General features: G+C 41.3%; 1 protein-coding gene across 4 annotated transcripts in view; it reads right to left on the reverse strand.

Moving 5' to 3' along the window:
- Window positions 1-24,016, reverse strand: part of Ranbp3l (RAN binding protein 3 like) — a 62,873-nt gene that overhangs the window by 11,462 nt on the left and 27,395 nt on the right. For 3 of the 4 annotated variants that reach the window (XM_021183869.3, XM_029469551.2, XM_029469550.2), the window contains exons 6-11: window positions 14,053-14,124; window positions 13,079-13,221; window positions 8,550-8,656; window positions 6,490-6,574; window positions 1,860-1,962; window positions 358-482 (exon numbers count right to left, since the gene is read on the reverse strand). In XM_021183869.3, coding sequence (XP_021039528.1) covers window positions 358-482; window positions 1,860-1,962; window positions 6,490-6,574; window positions 8,550-8,656; window positions 13,079-13,221; window positions 14,053-14,124 — 635 coding nt within the window. The remainder of the gene's footprint in view (window positions 1-357; window positions 483-1,859; window positions 1,963-6,489; window positions 6,575-8,549; window positions 8,657-13,078; window positions 13,222-14,052; window positions 14,125-24,016) is intronic. The other variant, XM_029469552.2, reaches the window with a different exon arrangement.

The following is a 24,016-nucleotide window of genomic DNA, read 5'->3' on the forward strand; positions in this document are numbered from 1 at the left end:
AAGGATTCTAAAGTTAGGATCCCTGCCTCTTTCTTCTTAGAGGACAAGAGTGAGTGGTTGTAAGTCCCCCCCCCCCCCCGCTTACACACAAACAAACACACACACACAAATACAAACACATGCATGCCCAAACACACAGAGAAAAGAAAATAACACCATCTTAGTTTAACAGTGATGTGACAAGCTTCAAACAGTTTTTATTCAAGCAACTTAGTCATCATGAAACCATTTCTATCTATTCCTAGCTATTTTTGATGTCTCTGCTGATGTCAGCTTTAGTCTATATAAGACGAGGGAAAGCTATATATGTATATGTATATATATATATATATATGTATGTATATATATCATACAAACCTTTAACACATTATGTTCAGTTTCTTCTCCTGTTATAACATCAATCTTCTCAAGCAAGCATTTTTGTGATGGTTTGGAGGAAAAAGCAGCAGCTGATTCGACTAGGGATATGTTTTCAATCGAGTCTGTTTCAAAGAAATACAGGAGAAAAAATATGTAAGATTGCTTTCTCTGCAATGGAACTTGTTTGCTATATCTTCTTACCTTACACTTTAAAGGCCAAACTGTTTAATAAACAGATTTAAGCCACCTAATTTACTTTCCCATAGTATTAAGCCAGTAATTTTAAAGTTTCTTATATGTTTTAATCCTTGTCAAAACTTTTTTCAGTAGTGGGTTATAGGCTTTTTAAACTGTGTGGATATTAAGTAAATGTCATTAAAAATAAGAGACAAGGGGCTGGAGAGATAACTCAGGGATTCAGAGTGCTGTCCACTGTTCAGAAGACCCAACTTCTTCTTTTTTTAAAAAAAATTATTAGATATTTTCTTCATTTACATTTCAAATGCTATCCTGAAAGTCCCCCACCCTGCTCCCCTACCCACCCACTCCCACTTCTTGGCCCTGGTGTTCTTCTGTACTGAGGCATATAAAGTTTGCAAGACCTAGGGGCCTCTCTTTCCAATGATGGCCGACTAGGCCATCTTTTGATACATATGCAGCTAGAGACACAAGCTCTGAGGGTACTGGTTAGTTCATATTGTTGTTCCACCTATAGGATTGCAAATCCCCCCAGCTCCTTGGATACTTTCTCTAGCTCCTCCATTGGGGGACCTGTGTTCCATCCAATAGCTGACTATGAGCATCCACTTCTGTATTTGCCAGGCACTGGCATAGCCTCATATGAGACAGCTATATCAGGGTCCTGTCAGCAATATCTTGCTGGCATATGCAATAGTGTCCGAGTTTGGTGGCTGATTATGGGATGGATCCCCGGGTGGGGCAGTCTCTGGATGGTTCATCCTTTCATCTTAGCTCCAAACTTTGTCTCTGCAACTCCTTCCATGGGTATTTTGTTCCCTGTTCTAAGGAGGAATGAAGTATCTACACGCTGGTCTTCCTTCTTGAGTTTCTTGTGTTTTGCAAATTGTATCTTGGGTATTCTAAGTTTCTGGGCTAATATCCACTTATCAGTGAGTGCATATCTAATGACTTCTTTTGTGATTGGGTTACCTCACTTAGGATGATGTCCTCCAGGTCCATCCATTTGCCTAAGAATTTCATAAATGCACTGTTTTTAATAGCTGAGTAGTACTCCATTGTGTAAATGCACCACGTTTTCTGTCTCCATTCCTCTGCTGAGGGGGGACCCAACTCCTATTCCCCCGCATTCACATTGATGGTTATTGTAACACCAGTCCCAAAGGATCTGCTGCCCTCTGCTGGTCTTTCTGAGTACACACATCATGCATATAAAGCACTCATACACATAAAAACTCAGAAAACAAAAATAACAACAAAAGCAAAACCAATAGGAGACATTGAAGTTAAATATTTCTTACTTGAATTTGAAACAGCATTAGGGAATTTCAGAACAGATTTGAATGTTTTTTCCTTGGCATATGAAAGATTTTGAAGTGGAGGCTGAGTAAGTTTTTGAGTGCCCTAAGTGGGAGAAAATATGCACTGTTTAATCTTATGCCTAGATATTTGCATTAAAGCCAAAATATAGATTTTTCTTTCTCAACACAGCACACTGGGTTTTTGTTCCAGGCTCCCTCTGCACAAAGAACTGGGTGACCATCATGAAGCATTGTCAAAAACAGAACCCACTTATCCCAACCTGTCCAGATGGGTCTGGTTTTAGGGAAATAAGAGAAGCTGGAGTAGCAGAGAGCACACAGAGTGGCTGTCCCTCTGTGTTGTCCCTCTGTGTCCCACCAGGCTGACCAAAGCACCATTGGATTCTCTTACAGTGTTTTTCAGGGATTCCAGAGATTAACCACTGCTGTCTATTTCCAGGAAAGAAAACTGCACTAGTTGTTTCAGAGAACAGGAATCCTAAGTTTTCCTCTGATAGTGTTTGTCAGCACCTCTGTATGTGTGTGTGTGTGTGTGTGTGTGTGTGTGTGTGTGTGTGTGTGTGTAGGACTGCACATGCACATGTGTGAAGATCAGAGAACAGTTTGCTGGAATCAGTTTCTTTCTTCCACCATGTGGGTCCCTCCGGTCAAGCTCAGCTCACCAAGCTTCACAGCTAGAGCTTTACCTCTGTGTCATCCCCCCCATCCCCCCACCCTCCTCCACCCCCCACCCCCCCCCCCAACCCCCGTCCACCAACAGTTATTTGCAACACAGTTGTATATCTGCTGTGACAAAAGACCTTTGGGGTGCCACTTGGCAGGAATCTGACATTAGGCCATGACAAAGAAGTAAGTTCAGGCATAGACCTGAGACCTGACTTTGGCCAAGAACAAGGACAAGGAAGTAAGAATCTGATTCTAGGGTAAAACAAAGAAGTAGGCTCAGATATCTTGATCATCCTTAGAAACAGCAATCACCTGAGAGATCATGGTGAAAGAAAATAAAACTTGAGACCTGTGATTCATGTAATTTTTGTCAAATAGCCCAAAGAGTTGTTTGTGAGCTTTGAAACCTGGGGCTGAGAACATAGCAGAACAGGCCAGGACATGCCCGGCCCGTCGTTAAGACATTCCTGAGTCTGCTTGGCCATAAAGATAAAGAGAATGACATGTTCAGACTGGCCCAATGCCTCCCTATCTCCTGCCTTTCTGACCTAAGTTAAATGTTATCTGCATGTACAGTCTGCTGATGTTTAAATGGGCCAATCATGTGAAACCGCACCAATTCCTCCCCCAGCCCCAACCCCTTTTCTATAAAACTCCCTATCTTCCAAGTCTCGTGGTTGAATCCACTGTCTCCTGTGTGAGATACATTTCGATCCAGAGCTCCACCATTAAGCGGTCAAATCCACTGTTTCCTGCGTGAGATATGTTTCGACCCAGAGCTCTGCCATTAAACTACCTCATGTTTTTACATCAAGGCGTTCAGTTCTGTTCATGATTCTTGGGTGCATGCCGAATCGGGAATTGAGTGGGGGTTTCCCCACTAGGTTCTTTCAATGGGACTTTGTGTTTATTGTCTTGCTTGATCCCTCATTGAATTGCTCATCCTTAATACCTGCATGTAATTAAAATGGTATAAAAGCGGATTGGAAAAAATTAAACCTGCCTTCACTCTTAGAATTGACTGAGGCCATACTACAATGTTGTCTTATTGTCTTTTTTCTTTTTAATCCTCACTCCTGCACTGGAGAACCTATTGACTGACTGAGCTGGCTTGATCAAAAGACTGTATAGAAAAGATGAACAACTGCGCTAGTCATAGCTCTGTGTGCAACTCCCTGCAGAATGGTAAATGTGGAACAGTGCTACTTAAGAAGACATTCAAATCTTGCCTTTATGAACTCAAGATTCTTCCGTGTTATTGAACAGGAAATCAGTATAGTCCCTGTAACTAGGTAATGATGGAATGTAAGCGTTTTCACTTTAAGAAAATAGAAATGCCGGCTCAAATAGATCAGTGACTCATTCCAAAAGCACACAGTCAACCAACAAGCCAGGAATGCACCTTGACCCCTGTATCACAAGGCTATGGGTTCACAAGGTTAATTAGAGGAAAAACACAAACTCTCTGGACTGTTCCAACATCTTGGGATATCCTCTTTGAGAGAAATGGGAAGCTTCAGTCCTTTTATAAGCTACATCCAATACATCCATGAGAAATACTGACAAGCACTCCCTCAGACCGAACCTCTGTGGTCCCAATTGTATCTTGTTCTCCTATGTGTCTCTGTCTCCTTTCCTACATTGTAAGCCTCTCTAGAGTACAGCCTGCTTTAGCTTTGCATAACCACTTAGGTGGACTTCAAACCTGGAAAAATAAAATACAAAATTAACAAAGTTTCTCCTTCTTCTTCTTCTTCTTCTTCTTCTTCTTCTTCTTCTTCTTCTTCTTCTTCTTCTTCTTCTTCTTCTTCTTCTTCTTCTTCTTCTTCTCTTCTTCTTCTTCTTCTTCTTCTTCTTCTTCTTCTTCTTCTTCTTCTTCTTCTTCTTCTTCTTCTTCTTCTTCCTCTCCCCCTTCCTCCCTCTCCCCTCCTCCTCCCCGTTCCTTCTTTTCTGTCTGTCTGAGATAGTCTCACTATTTAAAGCAGGCTGACCTCAAACTGTCTATCCTTCTACCTTAACCTGCCAGTGCTAGGGTGTGAGGCATGGACCAGCACCACCAGTTAGAACTGGCCTTCTTGGGAATGACAGAAGGGTACTTTAAGCTAAAAGGCCACAGAACTACCTTTGCAATTGAGGACAATTCTGGTTATACCTACAACAAGCAAGATCCAAAACCCAACTGACTGAGGAAAGCCCTAAAAATCTTGGAATCAGCTAGCTTTGAGAGTCTTTTCCGTTTTATTAGCATATGCTAATGTACAAGATAATGCATTTGTTGTAGCATTCTGTGCATTCGTGCATGTGTGTGTACATGTGTGTGTATCATGCATTTGTAGTATATGTGCACTTGTGAGTGTGCAGCAGTGCAGTGCAGGCATGCAGAGGCCAGAGGAGGAAGATATTGGTGCTCCCCTCTATTGCTCTCTACCTAGTCCCATGAAACCCCTTACTCCCTCGCTTGGGAGAAGCTTGCCATTTTAGCTAGGCTAGTTTTCACACAGGCCCTGAAGATTCAAACAAAGATTCTCATTCTTCCATAGCAAATGCTCATACCCGCTGAGCCGTCTCCCCAGCCCCTCATTTGTGACAATGTAACATTTTCATACATACTTACCATGTTCTTTGATCATTAGAGTCTCTGCCACGTCATTAACCTGCCTCATATAACAGTAACCCTAAGACCCCTAGGTCCAGCTCAGACATCACCCTAGTTTAAGTAAAGCTGGAAAACCCTGTGAGGCAGAGATGTGTGCAGGCAGGCTACAGCTTTTCCAGTTTGCTCTTCCTTGCTTCCAGTTATACTGTCTTAGAAATCAAAGTTTTGAGCAAGGCCCAACAGCTGGGAGTTTAAATAAGAATGATAGCAATAGCCAGGCAATGGTGGCGAATGCCTTTAATCCCAGCATGGAAGAGGCAGAGCCAGGCAGATTTCTATGAGTTTGAGACCAGTCTGGTCTACAGAGTGAGTTCCAGGACAGCCAGGGCTGTCACACAGAGAAATTCTGTCTTGAAAAACAAAACCAACCAACCAACCAAACAAGAATTGGAGTTTTCACTTGACAAGTATATTTTCTAGACAAGTAAAACACCCAGACTTTTTCTTTTCAAATGTAAAGAGTTATATATGCTTTTCAAAGTAAACGTTCAGCTGTGGTTAATAAGAATGTATTGGTTCATTCTTGTAAACAGGGGACATTTATTCAGTAGTGTAACCAGTGAGACCCAGTAACCTCTCTTTCATGCTCAGGCAAGGAACTCTAACTTCAGTGGCTCACAGGAAAGGAAGCCATGAATGCAGGATGGAGACTTGGGAACAGCTCCAGCAGGAGAGGGAGGAAGAGGAGAGTGGGGGAGGGGTGTGAAAATGGCAAAAAGTCATAGCATAGGAAGCTGTCAAACGATTTTTTTAAAGTTAAAGAAAAAATGCTGCTGAAAATACCATATTAAAACATTACTGAGTTTATCCAACTGCTGCATGTTTCTGAGAGTTCCGTGGGTACTTTGGGCTCAACACAAGTCAAAGATCTGTTGGACTCTATGGCAATGTGTCCCCCTGTGTGTGTGTATGGGGGGTGCTTCAAATGACCCTTCACAGGGACCATCATGCATATGAGATATTTACATTTTAATTCATTACAGGAGCAAAATTACAGTTCTTAAGCAGCAACAAAATGATTTTATGGTGTGTGTGTGGGGGGGGGGGTCACCACAACATGAGGGACTGAGTTAAAGGGTTGCAGAGGTAGGCAGGTTCAGAAGCACTGCTCTATGGGTTTCATATCTATTATTCAAACAGATAGGACATGCTTCCCAAAGCCTTTTACAGTTAAAGAAATTGTGACTTTTAACCCAGCACTAAGAAGTGGCTTGAACTGAATGCTAATTAATTTGCCTTCAGAGATGTGAACAACAGTTCCTCTAAGGTAATTTATCAAAAGCTTACCAAAACTCTTTCAATCATGTTTTCTCCAAATACGAAGTCAGAACTGCAGCTTGTAAAAGAACACTTATCTTCCTTTGGTTGGCATCTACAGAAAAGAAAAAAAAAAGTGTTTGGTATCTTAAATTTGTGGATGGAGCCACTTTCAACTTTAGCCAGTAAAATAATTAGGTGGCTTAATATGTTTTTATAGAAGGTAAACACACTGCTTTGTGCAGATGAAATGGATGAGAAGCGAGAGGGAAAACGTGAGCTAAGGACTCCCAAGGGTAATATTCAGAAGATTGTTGCTGACTGTTACAAGATTGGAGTTGACCTGTGTGGATGATCTCATTCACTTTGTGGGCTGCATGCTCAGCTGGAGGGCTGCCCATCCCTTATCTGGTTATACTCCAGACATCTCTATCATTAGTCTTTATCCCAAGTGGCCAGTGATGTTGCTAGCACTCCAAGGTCTTCAGGGTCTTATCAATTATTCTTGAGTGTGCATTGCCTTAATTCTTCTCCTCCAAGAAATTTTATTTTTTATATTAAAAAAATAATTGTTCTACACGATGAACAAAACCAAACATGTAGCCCTCTCTTGGTAGGTAGATGCACGAATGGTTCTCAGTGCATCCCTCTGACCTCATAGTTCTTTACTTGGATTCAGTGTACTCATGTGAGCCAGCATTTGTCCACAGCCAGTTTGTGTCCTTTCAGGCAAAACTTTCCAGTCATCAACAGTGATACTAACTAATGTGAACTTCTCACTCAACACATGTGCCCTGCTTTCCTCTTATCTGCACAACTAATGCCAATTAATCATAGCCAGCACCACTGATTAGAAAGAGGGAGAAAGGACATCAAGGAAAAAAGGAAGGGAGATTAATAGCAAGATAACTTGTACCATAAGTTTGGCCATATCTTTTTGAAATATTCCGACCCAAGTCCATGAGGTAATGAAGGCTATACAATATTATAATAATGATAATGAAGTAGCTGAGGTATTCTGAAGAGCTTTCCAAACTAAAGTTCTTATAAAATGTGATGGCTATTCCTGTTGTGAACTTGACTGCATCTGGAATGAACTACAGTCTAGAAATGGAGGACACACCTGTGATCCAGATCTTGAAGCTAGAAGATCACAGGCTTCAGACATAGATCTTGACAAGGAGATCTTGAGGCAGAGTGGCCATGAAAAGCTTAGCTCCAGGCAACATTATACGTGCCTTTAATCCCAGGAGACTCAGGCAAGCAGATCTCTGAGTTCAAGGTCAGCCTGGGACAAAGCAAGTTCCAGATCCAGACCTTTAATCTGAGTCACAACTTCTGCTGGGACATTGGAAGAAGAGAGACTCACTCTTGTTCACCTGCTTGCATTTACTTGCCAGCCCATCTGTTGGAACCTATTTCTTCAAGAGCCCAGCTTATACAGAAGACCTGCTGAAACAGCTAGCCTCGTGGGACTGAGCAACTACTAGATTGTTGAACTTCCCATTCACAGCTGCCCATTGCTGGGTTAGTTGGACTGCAGACTGTAAGTCATTACAGTAAATTGCCCTAATATAGAGAGACATTCTATAAGTTCTGTGACTCTAGAGAACCCTGACTAATATGTAAAGCACGTTTTCAGACGAATGTTAATTTATTCATACGATATCAGAAAATTACAGTATATGGAGAGTTGAAGTGGGTCAAAGGAAACAAAAAGGTAAAGGAAACTTCTTGGGTTTCTCATGAGATTGAACATCCCTATTCAGAGAATTGCCAGTACAAAAATCTCCCAAATCTGAAACACATTGAGGAATGATATCATAAGTAAAAAATTCCTGGCCTCATATAATGGGTCATAGTCAAAACTCATTAAAAAATATTGTATACAAGTACATTAAGATTACACACCTAAGGTGTGTGTAAATCTGTGTTCGTGAATTTTGTGTTTAGAGTTGATCTCATCCCTAAGATATTAGTTACCATATGTGCATTCAGATGTCACAAAAATCTAAAAGAAAGAAATCTGAAACCCTTCTAGTCGCAAACACTTTGGAGAAGGAGCACACGAGTTGTGTTGACTGTTTTACCCCGATGGTGCCTCTGAGATGCATGGCTCAGTAGACAGCTGGACTGAGCTTCTGGCATTCGGTAAATTTCCACTTAGTAAACTAGAGGAATGTCCAACTTCAGGAATCTGGAAAAAGGAAAAAGAAAAAAAGAATGAAGAAGCCAATCTGAAAGTTCATTAGACTTGCTATGTCTACAGCCACACGTGTTAATCGTTTCCTGTGTGCAGATACGCGCCAGCCCTTCCTGCACCTCATCCCACGTGCTCCTCACAGCTCTGTGCACTCCGTACTTCCACTGCCCACAGTCTACATGCGAGCCGACTGACAGACCTTAGAGAGCTCACCCAAATCACACACCCAAGTGGGAATGACGCTAACTAAGGACAAGTCTTTCTGACCCCAGAGACCACATTCTTCTTAGACCTACAAAGCACATGGATATATTCCATCCACTGGGTTTAATTATTATTTCTGGATCAGTAGAATTACTTTTTAGGACTATTTAATCTCTGAAAATATCCTAAGAGCTCCACTAGTGTAAGAGGAAACTGCCCATTTTTTCATCCTGACATTTTCCATGGGTAACTGAGCCAGCTGAAGCTGGTTTTGAGCATCTACATAAGGTGCACAGTCTATATTAATACCATAAGTGTGGGGAAGAGGGATTTTAGAGTTGGAGTAAGTCTAGCTATAAAAAACTCATCTGGTCCAATATTTACTGTGCTTTTGGACATCTCTCTTCCCCTGGTAGGGATCTGCAAATTTGTTCTGGGGGTGAGTTCATGTTTTCAAAGGGTTCTGTTTCCACTTGAATTTTTATACCAATCAATAAAAGTATTAACGTTTCCCTCTTATAATGGGGTCCTGCAAGCTGACAAAAGCCTACAAGAGAGCATGTATGTGCTGATGACCTTGTTACTAAAACAAATTACCCTTCAGTCTAAATGATAGATGTTATTCTTCGTTGTGTAAAGAAGTTTAAGGTATGTTTGCCTTGATTTATACACAATAAATGGAGATTGCAGAATGTAAGTTTTTAAAAATATGTAATAAGAAAGCAGAGAGAGCACTGTTTAGGGAGCACTATTTGAAAGAAGGAATAGGACCAGCAGGAGAGGAGGGATGAAGATGCTATATATGCACGGAGAGGCTATAATGTGTATGCTAAATAAGAGGAATTTTCTTTTTAGGAGCTAATGATCAAACTCAGGGCCTTGTGCTTGCAGGGCAAGTGCTCTACCACTAAGTCAATTCCCCAATTCCTTGTAAATATTTCTCTAACTTTTTGAGATCATAATATAATTATGTTATTTCCCCATTTCCTTTCCTCTCTCCAAATCTTCCCAAATGCTTTTCCGTGCTCTTTCCAATTCACAGCCTCTTTTTCTCACTAACTCTTGTTACATACACACCTGCATTCATGTATATATGCAAATTCCTAAATACACAAACACACCATGCTTAGTCTGTGTAATGTTATTTACATGTGTATGTTTTCAGGACTGAGCATTCCATAAAGTCTCACCAACAGGACTGTCTAAACACAAGCTGAACACATACGACAGTAATAATTATACTAAAATGGACCAGATCAGGAGAAGTGAGGAGACAGCGCACAAGGCCTCAACCCTACACAATGGACAGGCAACTAAGCCATGATGACAGCAGGAGAAACAGTCTCCCACAAGGAAGAACATACCAGTTGATTTTCTAATACCAACAGGGAAAGTTTTAAAGACTATAAGAAACAGTGTTACCAAAGTGTCTTAGTTAGGGTTTCTATTGCTGTGTTGGAAACACCCTGAACAAAAATCAAATTAGGGAGTAGCTACTTGTATTCCAATGTTAATTGGGTCCCCCAAAACTGTTTGTATGAGCAGATCTACAGGTAGCTTCTGGGACCCTGTCCTCAGTTAATTTTGATTGGTAAAGATGTCAGCAGCCAAGAGCTGGGGAGAAGAGACACAGGCAGAGTTTTTTAGATTTTCTGGGCTTGGGACATAGACGAAGGAGTGGGAGGAGAGGCACCATGTGTTAAGAGTGTTCTGGCCAGAGAAGAGCCCTGATGTAAAGGGGCCAAGAGAATGTGGCCCACAGGGCTGCTACTCAATAGGATCAAGAGCAGCCAAGATGGGACATAGAAATTAGTTAACAGTAATTCAGAGTTATTGTCAGGAGGTAGATTCTACATGGAAGTTAGGCAGATGCCCAGCTATCTACAGTGCTGCTTAAGACACACACAGAAAGACTGTGTGTGTGTGTGTGTGTGTCTTTTATCAGGAAGCATAAGCCATTGAGATGGGTAACAAACCCACTCTGGGATTTACTAATATATTTTACTACAGTTTATTTGGCTTACCCTTCCAGATCATAGTTCTTCATTGGAGGAAGTCAGGACAAGAATTAAACAGAACAGGATCGTGGAGTCAGGAGCTGATGCAGAGGCCATGGAGGGGTGCTGCTGACTGCCTTGCTTCCCGTGGCTTGCTCAGCAAGTCTGCTTATAGAACCCAGGATCACCAGCCCAGGGATGGGGCCACCCACCATGAGCTGAGCCCTCCCCAACTAATCACTAATTGAGAAAATGTGTTACAGCTGGATCTCACAGAGGCATTTCCTCAACTCAGGCTTCTTCCTCTCTGAAGACTCCAGCTTCTGTCAGGTTGACACATAAGACCACCCAACATACAAAGCTTATATTTTCATTAAACGTTTATACTATTAACGTTACATTAAACGTTATACTATATTATGGTGCCCTGTTTTGGTTTGTAGTTCTTTAATTATGAGTGACAGCGAATATTTTTATTAAAAAGTAACAGGGTGGACACTGATTTATCAAGTTTTGATATGTGTCAATAAGGAATATAAGTCTATAAATTCACTTTAGGATAATTTTCACATTATCTACAAATTACATCCACTTAGTTAAGCTGGAGTCATAGAATTTCATTTCATTGAAATTCATAGAATTTCATTTCATTCCAAAGACCATCATACAACAGAAAAGTCAGTAATAGGCATATCCAGCTGGGCCTCTCATCTAGCTAGGACATCCCTATTCATTAGACCTTTAAATTATGAAGAAATATTTGCAAACCAGAGCTGGAGCCTTTCTGTTTTATAATTTAGGCAGAAAAAAAGGTGATAAATAATAAATTGCAGTCTTGAGATTCTGAGCTCAGTGCCCAGAAAACCAAGTGCAATAGCAAACATTTATAATCCCAGGGCTGGGCAGTAGGGAGGCAGATTTCTAGGGCTGCTGGCCAGGTAGCCTAATTGTCAAGCTCTGAACCAATGAGTGACCCTGTCTCAAAGCACAGGAAAGGGCTCCTGGTAGATGACACTCAAGGTAGTTCTCTGACCTGCAAATGTACACCCATGCACGTCCATGCCCAGAGGAGATTTATAAAAGTCATGGCAAGGAACAAATTTGGATGTAATAACATAATAAAATCTTGGCCTATACTTACACCATTCCAAAATGCTGTGTAAATTTTCAAAAATTTCCTTACAAAACTTAAGACTAATTTAACACCTTACTCTCCAGTATTCCTAAATAGATAAAAGTAATTACAAAATTATAGTTGACGATAATTTTTAGTAATATACTAATCTAAAATTAAGATTGTGTTTTACCTTATAAATTACTTGTCATCTGCTGTGCTTAATTGATTAAATTATTATTAAAAATCACAATGGGCCTCACAAAATCCTATCTTACAAAGAAGATGGCTTGGAAGCATAACAATTTTGGAAACCGCTAAACCCGTTCAAATCCCTTGTTTTCGCTGATGGTAGAGTACTGGGTGCCTGGCTTGGTTAAGTGTAGATAGTTCTGGGCAAGACTGATTTCCACTCTGCTTTCTTCCTTAATCAAAATGGCTGATATACCTCACTGCCATGTCTTACTGTCACTGTGTTCAGGGAAAGCCAGTTGAACAACCTCAAGTGACTGAAGACAAATGGCTGACGGAATAACTCAAATTCCCACCACCTAAGCTGTGTCCCCATTCCTCCTGAGTACCACAGCTAGAGCTGCAGTCGCAGAACCTCCTGGAGCCCCACATCTGCATGCCCCACACAAAGGCTCTCGCCTTAGGAGAGCTTGCAGTCAGGGATTCAGACCTTCTGGTATTCAGAAGCGATACATCTCTGGAAGCTGCTAAGTTCCCCTACCCCACCTCTGCACCCTGTGTATGTAATTTTTGCTGCTATTATCCATGAAGATGTGTCTAGTGTGAACTAAGCTGACAAAGCTTGCTTCACTGTGATGTTGGACAGCTGGGGATGCAGAACACCTTACCCATTATTTGACTACAGTTTCCGCCCGTGCCCATCTCATTGCCTCCCCCGCCCCTCCGCGTTTTATACTGTCATCATTCTGGCAGTCCTACTACGCTCATGAATTCCCACTGCCTGCCGCACAGTTTTTCCACTTGAGAGTGACAGCAACTACAAAATCTGGTCCGGGGAACACTCTCTCATTTCCTAAGATTACCAAGAACATTTTCACTGTCGCTTCTGTTACCAAGGATTTTTCTTACCTCGTGCTCGGCCTTTTCCTTAGTTTTGTAGGATTTCGATGCACCGGGCCCAAATGTTGTGCCTGCTTTCTGACAGCTCTGAGTTTGAGACGGCTGCAGAACAGGGGGTCTTAGAACCTGTTCCGAAGATCTCACGGGGGGTCCTTAAGACAGCAGAATGAAAGGATCAATAAATTGTTAATGAAATGCTGCTTTGTCCCTATTTTTAAATAATGCTTTAGAAAAAAAAATTATCACAACTGAATTTTCAGAGACCAAAGTCAGTGCAGTCCGTGAATCGCCCACTGCTTACTTTCTGCCTAGCTTTTTGCCAAATTAGTGTTTCTTTTGATCACGCGGCTTGTCTAACCAAATATTTTTATCCTTCATGTTCTGTCACTCTGTCCTGTCTATATACACCCTACACCCAACACCACACACACACACACACACACACACACACACACACACACACACGGGGGAGAAAGAGACATTAAAATATGCATGGTAAGCAGAAGCCATAGACTGTAGTCATATGGGGTCATTAGTCTACCTACTTTTCTAAATTATTTAGAAAACCTTAAAATTTATTTCTTTTTATCTCTTCTCTAAATATGCCTCCCTTGAAACTTTGGGTTTCCACCAGTGTTCCGAGCTTCCTTTCTCTTTCGCTAAAGCTTCCCCCCTCCACGTGACTGCTTATCCACCAAGTGTCTGACCTTCAAGACAGCCTCAATGGCGTGGCTTTGTCCCCTTCTCTTCTCCAGGCAGCTATGGGGGTTATAGAGCTTGCTGGACCTGTTGTTATTCTTCTAAGTTTTAACACAATTTCCCTTGTACCTCAACTAAGTAAGTAAGTAAGTGAATGGATGGATGGATGGATGGATGGATGGATGGATGGATGGATGGATGGATGGATGGATAATGGATAGATGGATAAGTAATAGATGATGAGACATAGAATTTCAGGGGTTCTTGAAATGGAAGATTCATACCTTGCTCTATATTGTTCATGTCATCACTCCTTTGCAGCAGATGTGATGTCATAAAAACATTGTTTTTCCTCACTATAAGAAAAATCCAAACAAACAAACAAACAAACCAGGCCATTAAAAAAATTAAAAATTAAAAATTAAAAAAGTTTGCACTTTGGAGAAAAGGCTTGCTGAGGCATCACCAGTAGGTGTCGCTATTGGCACTAATGCCGCTAGAAAGTGGTGCTGATTGGAGGGCTGGTCTCAGTAACCGGGATTGCCAGGCGAGATTTGCTAACTACGTTTGCTCAATTCTCAAAAAGTCTAAAAGTAAACCTTTGATAGAAGAGGTAATCTTATTTATTATAATTAAATGGTGTGTTGTAGGAAATTTGCAGATTCTGCAAACCCCGAAGTGATACTGAACCCTGTGTGTGTCTGAATACCTCTCAGAGAATGCTACAAGACTGTTAAGAAATCCTTCACATCTTTTAAAAAATGATACTCAGGAGAGAAATAAAGATGGCAACTATGCTGGCTTCTTTGTTAGTTAATTAGTTTCTTTGCTGTTTGTCAACTTGACACAAGCTAGAGCCATCTTGGAAGAGGGAATATCACTCAAAAAAAAAAAAAAAAAAAAACCCTACATAAAATAGGCCTTTAGGCAAGTCTGTGGGGGACCTCGTCCTGATTGATGCCAGGAGGATCCAGCACACTGTGGCCAGTGACACACCCGGGCAAGCTGTTGTTGAAGAAGCAAGCTGAGCATGCCTTAGAGGGTAAGCCAGGATGCAGCCCCATTGTCCCACCCTACCCCCGTGTCTGCTTCAGTTCTGGCCTCCAGGTTCTTGCTCTGATTTCCCTCTGTGGTGGACTATAAATTGTAAGGTAAAACATACCCGTTCCTCTCCTAAGTTGTTTCTCCTCAGTGTTTTGTCAAGGTAACAGAAACTAAACTATGGTAACAAAGATGCCAAGTTGTTTTCCTCTAGATGTTGTGGGTGCTGTGGGTTGGCTACCAGTATAGGATTTCTGGACTTTTCAAAGGGAGGCAATTGCCTTGATACTGCAAGTGGCCAGGCATCTAACTAATGACGATGACGACGACAAGAGACTAAGAAGCACTTCTTTAAGGTACTCTTCACCATACCATCCCGTGAATGTTGGGGTGGAATTGCTGTTCTAGCCAAAGTTGGATTTAGTAGTCTATTATCTGTATTGTTTGAAACAAATATAAATTGTACCATTTTCTCATTAATCTGAAGAGCATATATTAGAAATGCTGCTTACTGTATATGGGATGGATCCCCAGGTGGGGCAGTCTCTGGATGGCCTTTCCTCTAGTCTCTGCTCCACACTTTGTCTTTATATCTCCTCCCATGAGTATTTTGTTCCCCCTTCTAAGAAGGACCAAAGTATCCACACTTTGATCTTCCTTCTTCTTGAACCTCCTGTGGTCTGTGAATTCTATCTTGGGTAGTCTAAACTTTTGGGCTAATATCCACTTATCGGTGAGTGCATACCATGTGTGTTCTTTTGTGATTGGGTTACCTCACTCAGGATGATATTTTCTTTCTTTTTCTTTTTAAAGAATTATTTATGTATCTTATGTTTATGAGTAGTACACTATAGATGTCTTTAGAACACTAAAAGAGGGCATCGGGTCCCATTACAGATGGTTATGAGCCACCATGTGGTTGCTAGGAATTGAACTCAGGACCTCTGGAAGAGCAGCCAGTGCTCTTAACCGCTGAGTCATCTTTCCAGCTCCAGGGTGATATTTTCTAGTTCTATCCATTTGCCTAAGAATTTCATGAAGTCATTGTTTTTAGTAGCTGAGTAGTACTCCGATGTGTAAATGTACCACATTTTCTGTATCCATTCCTCTGTTGAGGGACATCTGGGTTCTTTCTACCTTCTGGCTATTATAAATAAGGCTGCTATGAACATAGTGGAACATGTGTCCTTATTACATGTTGGACCATCTTCTGGGTATACGCCCAGGAGTGGTATAGCTGGGTCCTCAGGTAATACTATGTTCAATTTTCTGAGGAAACGCCAAACTGATTTCCAGAGTGGTTGTACCAGCTTGCAATCTCACCAGCAATGGAGAAGTGTTCCTCTTTCTCTACATCCTTGCCAGCATCTGCTGTCACCTGAGTTTTTGATCTTAGCCATTCTGACTGGTGTCAGGTAGAATCTTGGGGTTGTTTTGATTTGCATTTCCCTCCTGGGGATCCATCCCATAGACAGTTACCAAACCCAGAATCTATTGTGGATGCCAACAAATACTTGCTGACAGGAGCCTGATATAGCTGTCTCCTGATAGGCTCTGCCAGTGCCTGACAAATACAGAGGTGGATGCTCTCAGTCAATCATTGGACTGAGCACAGGATCCTCAATGGAGGAACTAGAGAAAGGACCCAAGAAGCCTAAGGGGTTTGCAGTCCCATAGGAGGAATAACAATATGAACCAACCAGTACCCCCAGAGCTCCCAGGGACTAAACCACCAACCAAAGAGTATACAAGGAGGGACCCACAGCTCCAGACGCATATGCAGCAGAGGATGGCCTTGTTGGACATCAATGGGAGGAGAGGCCCTTGGTCCTGTGAATGCTCGATGGCCCACTGTAGGGGAATGCCAGGACAGGGAAATAGGAGTGGGTGGGTTGGTGAGCAGGATGAGATAGGAGGTTTTCGGAGGGGAAACGAAGAAAGGGGATAACATTTGAAATGTAAATAAAGAAAATATCTAATTAAAAGAAAAAGAAATGGTGCTTACTCATTAGTGCCTTCCAGTATGGTCATCCTTTGTGTATCTGATTTTTAAAGATGACATAATTACATAGATAAAGTAAAACTATCCCATTGTTTTACAAGGAAACATAGTAAAATAGAATGTTCTGTCCTTGGGATTAGCCTACCCCCATTTCTCTTATACAGCTTGCCACGTGGGTTCTGAAAGTCAGTTGAACTGAGCGGCATCTCTTCTGCCACTGGAAAGTGTCTGACACACTGCTGCACAGTTATGATTGTAATCCTTGTTATTAATATGGATTCATTGGTTTGAAAACTGAAGTTCTTAGGTAGAGAACAATCAATCAAAAAGAAAGAAGATAGATGATAGATGGTAGATGGATGATTGATAGACAGATAAATAGATTTAGATAGATGATTGATAGATAAATGAATAGATGATAGATAAATGATTGATAGATAAATAGATATGGATAGATAGATGACTGATAGATAAATGAATATATAGATGAGAGATAGATAAATGATTGATAGATAGATGATTGATAGCAAATAGATTTCATAGTAATAAATACTAGAAAATGCAGTTGATTGTTCAGTACAGACAAAAATACCCAAGAATGTAAGTCACTGTTTAATGTGGAGATAGTGCCAATCATTTCATTGTGCTAAACATTTCAGCATGATAAAATTGTTCAATTGCTCTTCCGGTCAGAAAAGCACCGGGGCAGCTGGGGCGCAGGGTCCGCTGACACTCTACAGCTACCCACAACACCCGCCACAGGATCTTAAGACTTCTGGTGAGTGGAGCACAGCTTCTGCTCCAATCCAATTGCGCGGGACCTGAGACTGCATTAGTTAGGGAAGCAGAAACCGGCCTGAGTAGGGCCACAGGCCTCATCCGGCCGGATCAGCGCCGGGGTAGCGGGAGCGCAGGGTTGCCTGACACCCGCCAGCTACCCACGACCCCCGACGCAGGATTTTGGGACTGCTGGTGAGTGGAACACAGCTTCTGCTCCAGTCCAATCACGCGGGACCTGAGACTGCTCTGGTTGGGGAGAGAGAAATCCGGCCTACATAGGGCCACAACCCTCTTCCGGTCAGAAAATCACCAGGGCAGCTGGGGCGCAGGGTCGGCTGACACTCGCCAGCTACCCACAACACCCGCCACAGGATCTTAAGACTTCTGGTGAGTGGAGCACAGCTTCTGCTCCAATCCAAGTGCTCGGGACCTGAGACTGCATTAGTTAGGGAAGCAGAAACTGAGGCCTGAGTAGGGCCACAGGCCTCATCCGGCCGGATCAGCGCCGGGGTAGCGGGAGAGCAGGGTTGCCTGACACCCGCCAGCTACCCACGACCCCCGCCGCAGGATTTTGGGACTGCTGGTGAGTGGAACACAGCTTCTGCTCCAATCTTTAAACAGTGACAACGATAACAACTAACCCCAGAGATTACCAGATGGCGAAAGGTAAACGTAATAATCTTACTAACAGAAACCAAGACCACTCACCATCATCAGAACCCAGCACCCCCACTTCGCCCAGTCCAGGGCACCCCAACACACCGGAAAAGCTAGACACGGATTTAAAAGCATATCTCCTGATGATGATAGAGGACTTCAAGAAGGACTTTAATAACACACTTAAAGAAATGCAGGAGAACACTGCTAAACAGGCAGAAGACAATAAAGAGGAAGCACAAAAATCCCTTAAAGAATTGCAGGAGAACACTGCTAAAGAGTTACAAATCCTTAAAGAAAAACAGGATAACATAATCAAACAGGTAGAAGTCCTTACAGAAAAACAGGAAAACACATCCAAACAGATGATGGAAATGAACAAAACCATACTAGACCTAAAAAGGGAAGTAGACACAATAAAGAAAACCCAAAATGAGGCAACACTGGAGATAGAAACCCTAGGAAAGAAATCTGGAACCATAGATACGAGCATCAGCAACAGAATACAAGAGATGGAAGAGAGAATCTCAGGTGCAGAAGATTCCATAGAGAACATCGGCACAACAATCAAGGAAAATGTAAAATGCAAAAAGATCCTAACTCAAAACATCCAAGAAATACAGGACGCAATGAGAAGACCAAACCTACGGATAATAGGAGTGGATGAGAATGAAGATTTTCAACTCAAAGGACCAGCAAACATCTTCAACAAAATTATAGAAGAAAACTTCCCAAATCTAAAGAAAGAGATGCCCATGAACATACAAGAAGCCTACAGAACTCCAAATAGACTGGACCAGAAAAGAAATACCTCCCGACACATTATAATCAGAACAACAAATGCTCTAAATAAAGATAGAATACTAAAAGCAGTAAGAGAAAAAGGCCAAGTAACATATAAAGGCAAGCCTATCAGAATTACACCAGATTTTTCACCAGAGACTATGAAAGCCAGAAGATCCTGGACGGATGTTATACAGACACTAAAAGAACACAAATTCCAGCCCAGGCTACTATACCCAGCCAAACTCTCAATTAACATAGATGGAGAAACCAAAGTATTCCACAACAAAACCAAATTCACACATTATCTCTCCACGAATCCAGCCCTTCAAAGGATAATAACAGAAAAAAACCAATACAAGGACAGGAACCACGCCCTAGAAACAACAAGAAGGTAATCCCTCAACAAACCTAAAAGAAGACAGCCACAAGAACAAAATGCCAACTTTAACAACAATAATAACAGGAAACAACAATTACTTTTCCTTAATATCTCTTAATATCAATGGACTCAACTCCCCGATAAAAAGACATAGACTAACAAACTGGCTACACAAACAAGACCCAACATTTTGCTGCTTACAGGAAACTCATCTCAGAGAAAAGGATAGACACTACCTCAGAATGAAAGGATGGAAAACAATTTTCCAAGCAAATGGCATGAAGAAACAAGCTGGAGTAGCCATTCTAATATCTGATAAGATTGACTTCCAACCCAAAGTCATTAAAAAAGACAGGGAGGGACACTTCATACTCATCAAAGGTAAAATCCTCCAAGAGGAACTATCAATCCTGAATATCTATGCTCCAAATACAAAGGCAGCCACATTCATTAAAGAAACTTTAGTAAAACTCAAAGCACACATTGCACCTCATACAATAATAGTGGGAGACTTCAACACACCACTTTCACCAATGGACAGATCATGGAAACAGAAACTAAACAGGGACACAGTGAAACTAACAGAAATTATGAATCAAATGGATCTGGCAGATATCTACAGAACATTCTATCCTAAAACAAAAGGATATACCTTCTTCTCAGCACCTCATGGTACCTTCTCCAAAATTGACCACATAATTGGTCACAAAGCAGGCCTCAACAGATACAAAAATATTGAAATTGTCCCATGCATCCTATCAGATCACCATGGACTAAGGCTGATCTTCAATAACAAAATAAATAATAGAAAGCCAACCTTCACGTGGAAACTGAACAACACTCTTCTCAATGATACCTTGGTCAAGGAAGGAATAAAGAAAGAAATTAAGGACTTTTTAGAGTTCAATGAAAATGAAGCCACAACATACCCAAACTTATGGGACGCAATGAAAGCATTTCTAAGAGGAAAACTCATAGCTCTGAGTGCCTCCAAAAGGAAACTAGAGAGAGCACACATTAGCAGCTTGACAACACACCTAAAAGCACTAGAACAAAAGGAAGCAAATTCACCCAAGAGGAGTAGACGGCAGGAAATAATCAAACTCAGGGGTGAAATCAACCAAGTGGAAACAAGAAAAACTATTCAAAGAATCAACCAATCAAGGAGCTGGTTCTTTGAGAAAATCAACAAGATAGATAAACCCTTAGCCAGACTCATTAGAGGGCACAGGGAAAGCATCCTAATTAACAAAATCAGAAATGAAAAAGGAGACATAACAACAGATCCTGAAGACATCCAAAACACCATCAGATCCTTCTACCAAAGGCTATACTCAACAAAACTGGAGAACCTGGATGAAATGGAGAAGTTCCTAGACAGATACCAGGTACCAAAGTTGAATCAAGATCAGGTTAATGATCTAAACAGCCCTATATCCCCCAAAGAAATAGAAGCAGTCATTAATAGTCTCCCAACTAAAAAAAGCCCAGGACCAGATGGGTTTAGTGCAGAGTTCTATCAGACCTTCAAAGAAGATCTAATCCCAGTTCTTCACAAACTATTCCACAAAATAGAAACAGAAGGTACTCTACCCAACTCATTCTATGAAGCCACAATTACTCTGATACCTAAACCACAAAAAGACCCAACAAAGATAGAAAACTTCAGACCAATATCCCTTATGAATATTGATGCAAAAAATCCTCAATAAAGTTCTTGCTAACCGAATCCAAGAACACATCAAAACAATCATCCATCCTGACCAAGTAGGTTTCATCCCAGGGATGCAGGGATGGTTCAATATACGGAAATCCATCAACGTAATCCAGTATATAAACAAACACAAAGACAAAAACCACATGGTCATCTCGTTAGATGCGGAAAAAGCATTTGACAAGATCCAACACCCATTCATGATAAAAGTCTTGGAAAGATCAGGAATTCAAGGCCCATACCTAAACATGATAAAAGCAATCTACAGCAAACCAGTAGCCAACATCAAAGTAAATGGTGAGAAGCTTGAAGCAATCCCTCTAAAATCAGGGACTAGACAAGGCTGTCCACTTTCTCCATACCTATTCAACATTGTACTTGAAGTCCTAGCCAGAGCAATTCGACAACAAAAGGAGATCAAAGGGATACAAATTGGAAAAGATGAAGTCAAAATATCACTCTTTGCAGATGATATGATAGTATATATAAGTGACCCTAAAAATTCCACCAGAGAACTCCTAAGCCTGATAAACAGCTTCGGTGAAGTAGCTGGATATAAAATTAACTCAAACAAATCAATGGCCTTTTTCTACACAAAGAATAAACAGGCTGAGAAAGAAATTAGGGAAACAACACCCTTCTCAATAGTCACAAATAATATAAAATATCTTGGCGTGACTCTAACTAAGGAAGTGAAAGATCTGTATAATAAAAACTTCAAGTCTCTGAAGAAAGAAATTCTAGAAGATCTCAGAAGATGGAAAGATCTCCCATGCTCATGGATTGGCAGGATCAACATTGTAAAAATGGCTATCTTGCCAAAAGCAATCTACAGATTCAATGCAATCCCCATCAAAATTCCAAATCAATTCTTCAACGAATTAGAAAGTGCAATCTGCAAATTCATCTGGAATAACAAAAAACCTAGGATAGCAAAAACTCTTCTCAAGGATAAAAGAACCTCTGGTGGAATCACCATGCCGGACCTAAAGCTCTACTATAGAGCAATTGTGATAAAAACTGCATGGTACTGGTATAGTGACAGACAAATAGACCAATGGAATAGAATTGAAGACCCAGAAATGAACCCACACACCTACGGTCACTTGATCTTCGACAAGGGAGCTAAAAACATCCAGTGGAAGAAAGACAGCATTTTCAACAAATGGTGCTGGCACAACTGGTTGTTAACATGTAGAAGAATGCGAATCGATCCATTCCTATCTCCTTGTACTAAGGTCAAGTCTAAGTGGATCAAGGAACTTCACATAAAACCAGAGACACTGAAACTTATAGAGGAGAAAGTGGGGAAAAGCCTTGAAGATATGGGCACAGGGGAAAAATTCCTGAATAGAACAGTAATGGCTTGTGCTGTAAGATCGAGAATTGACAAGTGGGACCTCATGAAACTACAAAGCTTCTGCAAGGCAAAAGACAATAAGACAAAAAAACCACCAACAGATTGGGAAAGGATCTTCACCTATCCTAAATCAGACAAGGGACTAATATCCAATATATATAAAGAACTCAAGAAGGTGGACTCCAGAAAGTCAAATAACCCCATTAAAAAATGGGGCTCAGAACTGAACAAAGAATTCTCACCTGAGGAATACCGAATGGCAGAGAAGCACCTGAAAAAATGTTCAACATCCTTAATCATCAGGGAAATGCAAATCAAAACAACCCTGAGATTCCACCTCACACCAGTCAGAATGGCTAAGATCAAAAATTCAGGTGACAGCAGATGCTGGCGAGGATGTGGAGAAAGAGGAACACTCCTCCATTGTTGGTGGGATTGCAAGCTTGTACAACCACTCTGGAAATCAGTCTGGCGGTTCCTCAGAAAATTGGACATAGTACTACCGGAGGATCCAGCAATACCTCTCCTGGGCATATATCCAGAAGATGTCCCAACCGGTAAAAAGGACACATGCTCCACTATGTTCATAGCAGCCCTATTTATAATAGCCAGAAGCTGGAAAGAACCCAGATGTCCCTCAACAGAGGAATGGATACAGAAATTATGGTACATTTACACAATGGAGTACTACTCAGCTATTAAAAAGAATGAATTTATGAAATTCCTAGCCAAATGGATGGACCTGGAGGGCATCATCTTGAGTGAAGTAACACAATCACAAAAGAACTCACACAATATGTATTCACTGATAAGTGGATATTACCCCAAAACTTAGGATACCCAAGATATAAGATACAATTTGATAAACGCATGAAACTCAAGAAGAATGAAGACCAAAGTGTGGACACTGTGCACCTTCTTAGAATTGGGAACAAAACACCCAGGGAAGGAGTTACAGAGACAAAGTTCGTAGCTGTGATGAAAGGATGGACCATTTAGAGACTGCCGTATCCAGGGATCCATCCCATAATCAGCTTCTAAACGCTGACACCATTGCATACACTAGCAAGATTTTGCTGAAAGGACCCAAATATAGCTGTCTCTTGTGAGACGATGCCGGGGCCTAGCAAACACAGGAGTGGATGTTCACAGTCAGCTATTGGATGTATCACAGGGCTCCCAATGGAGAAGCTAGAGAAAGTACCCAAGGAGCTAAAGGGATCTGCAACCCTATTGTTGGAACAACATGATGTACTAACCAGAACCCCGGAGCTCTTGTCTCTAGCTGCATATGTATCGAAAGATGGCCTAGTCGGCCATCAATGGAAAGAGAGTCCCATTGGACTTGCAAACTTTATATGCCCCAATATAGGGGAATGCCAGGGCCAAAAGAATGGGAATGGGTGGGTAGGGAAGTGGGGGGCGCTATGGGGGACTTTTGGGATAGCATTGGAAATGTAATTGAGGAAAATATGTAATAAAAATATTAAAAATAAAAAAAAAAGAAAATTTGGAAAAAAGTAAAAAAA

Source organism: Mus caroli, unplaced genomic scaffold (assembly GCF_978045245.1).
Source record: "Mus caroli unplaced genomic scaffold, Mus_caroli_1 scaffold_16, whole genome shotgun sequence".
Taxonomy (NCBI): Eukaryota; Metazoa; Chordata; class Mammalia; order Rodentia; family Muridae; genus Mus; species Mus caroli.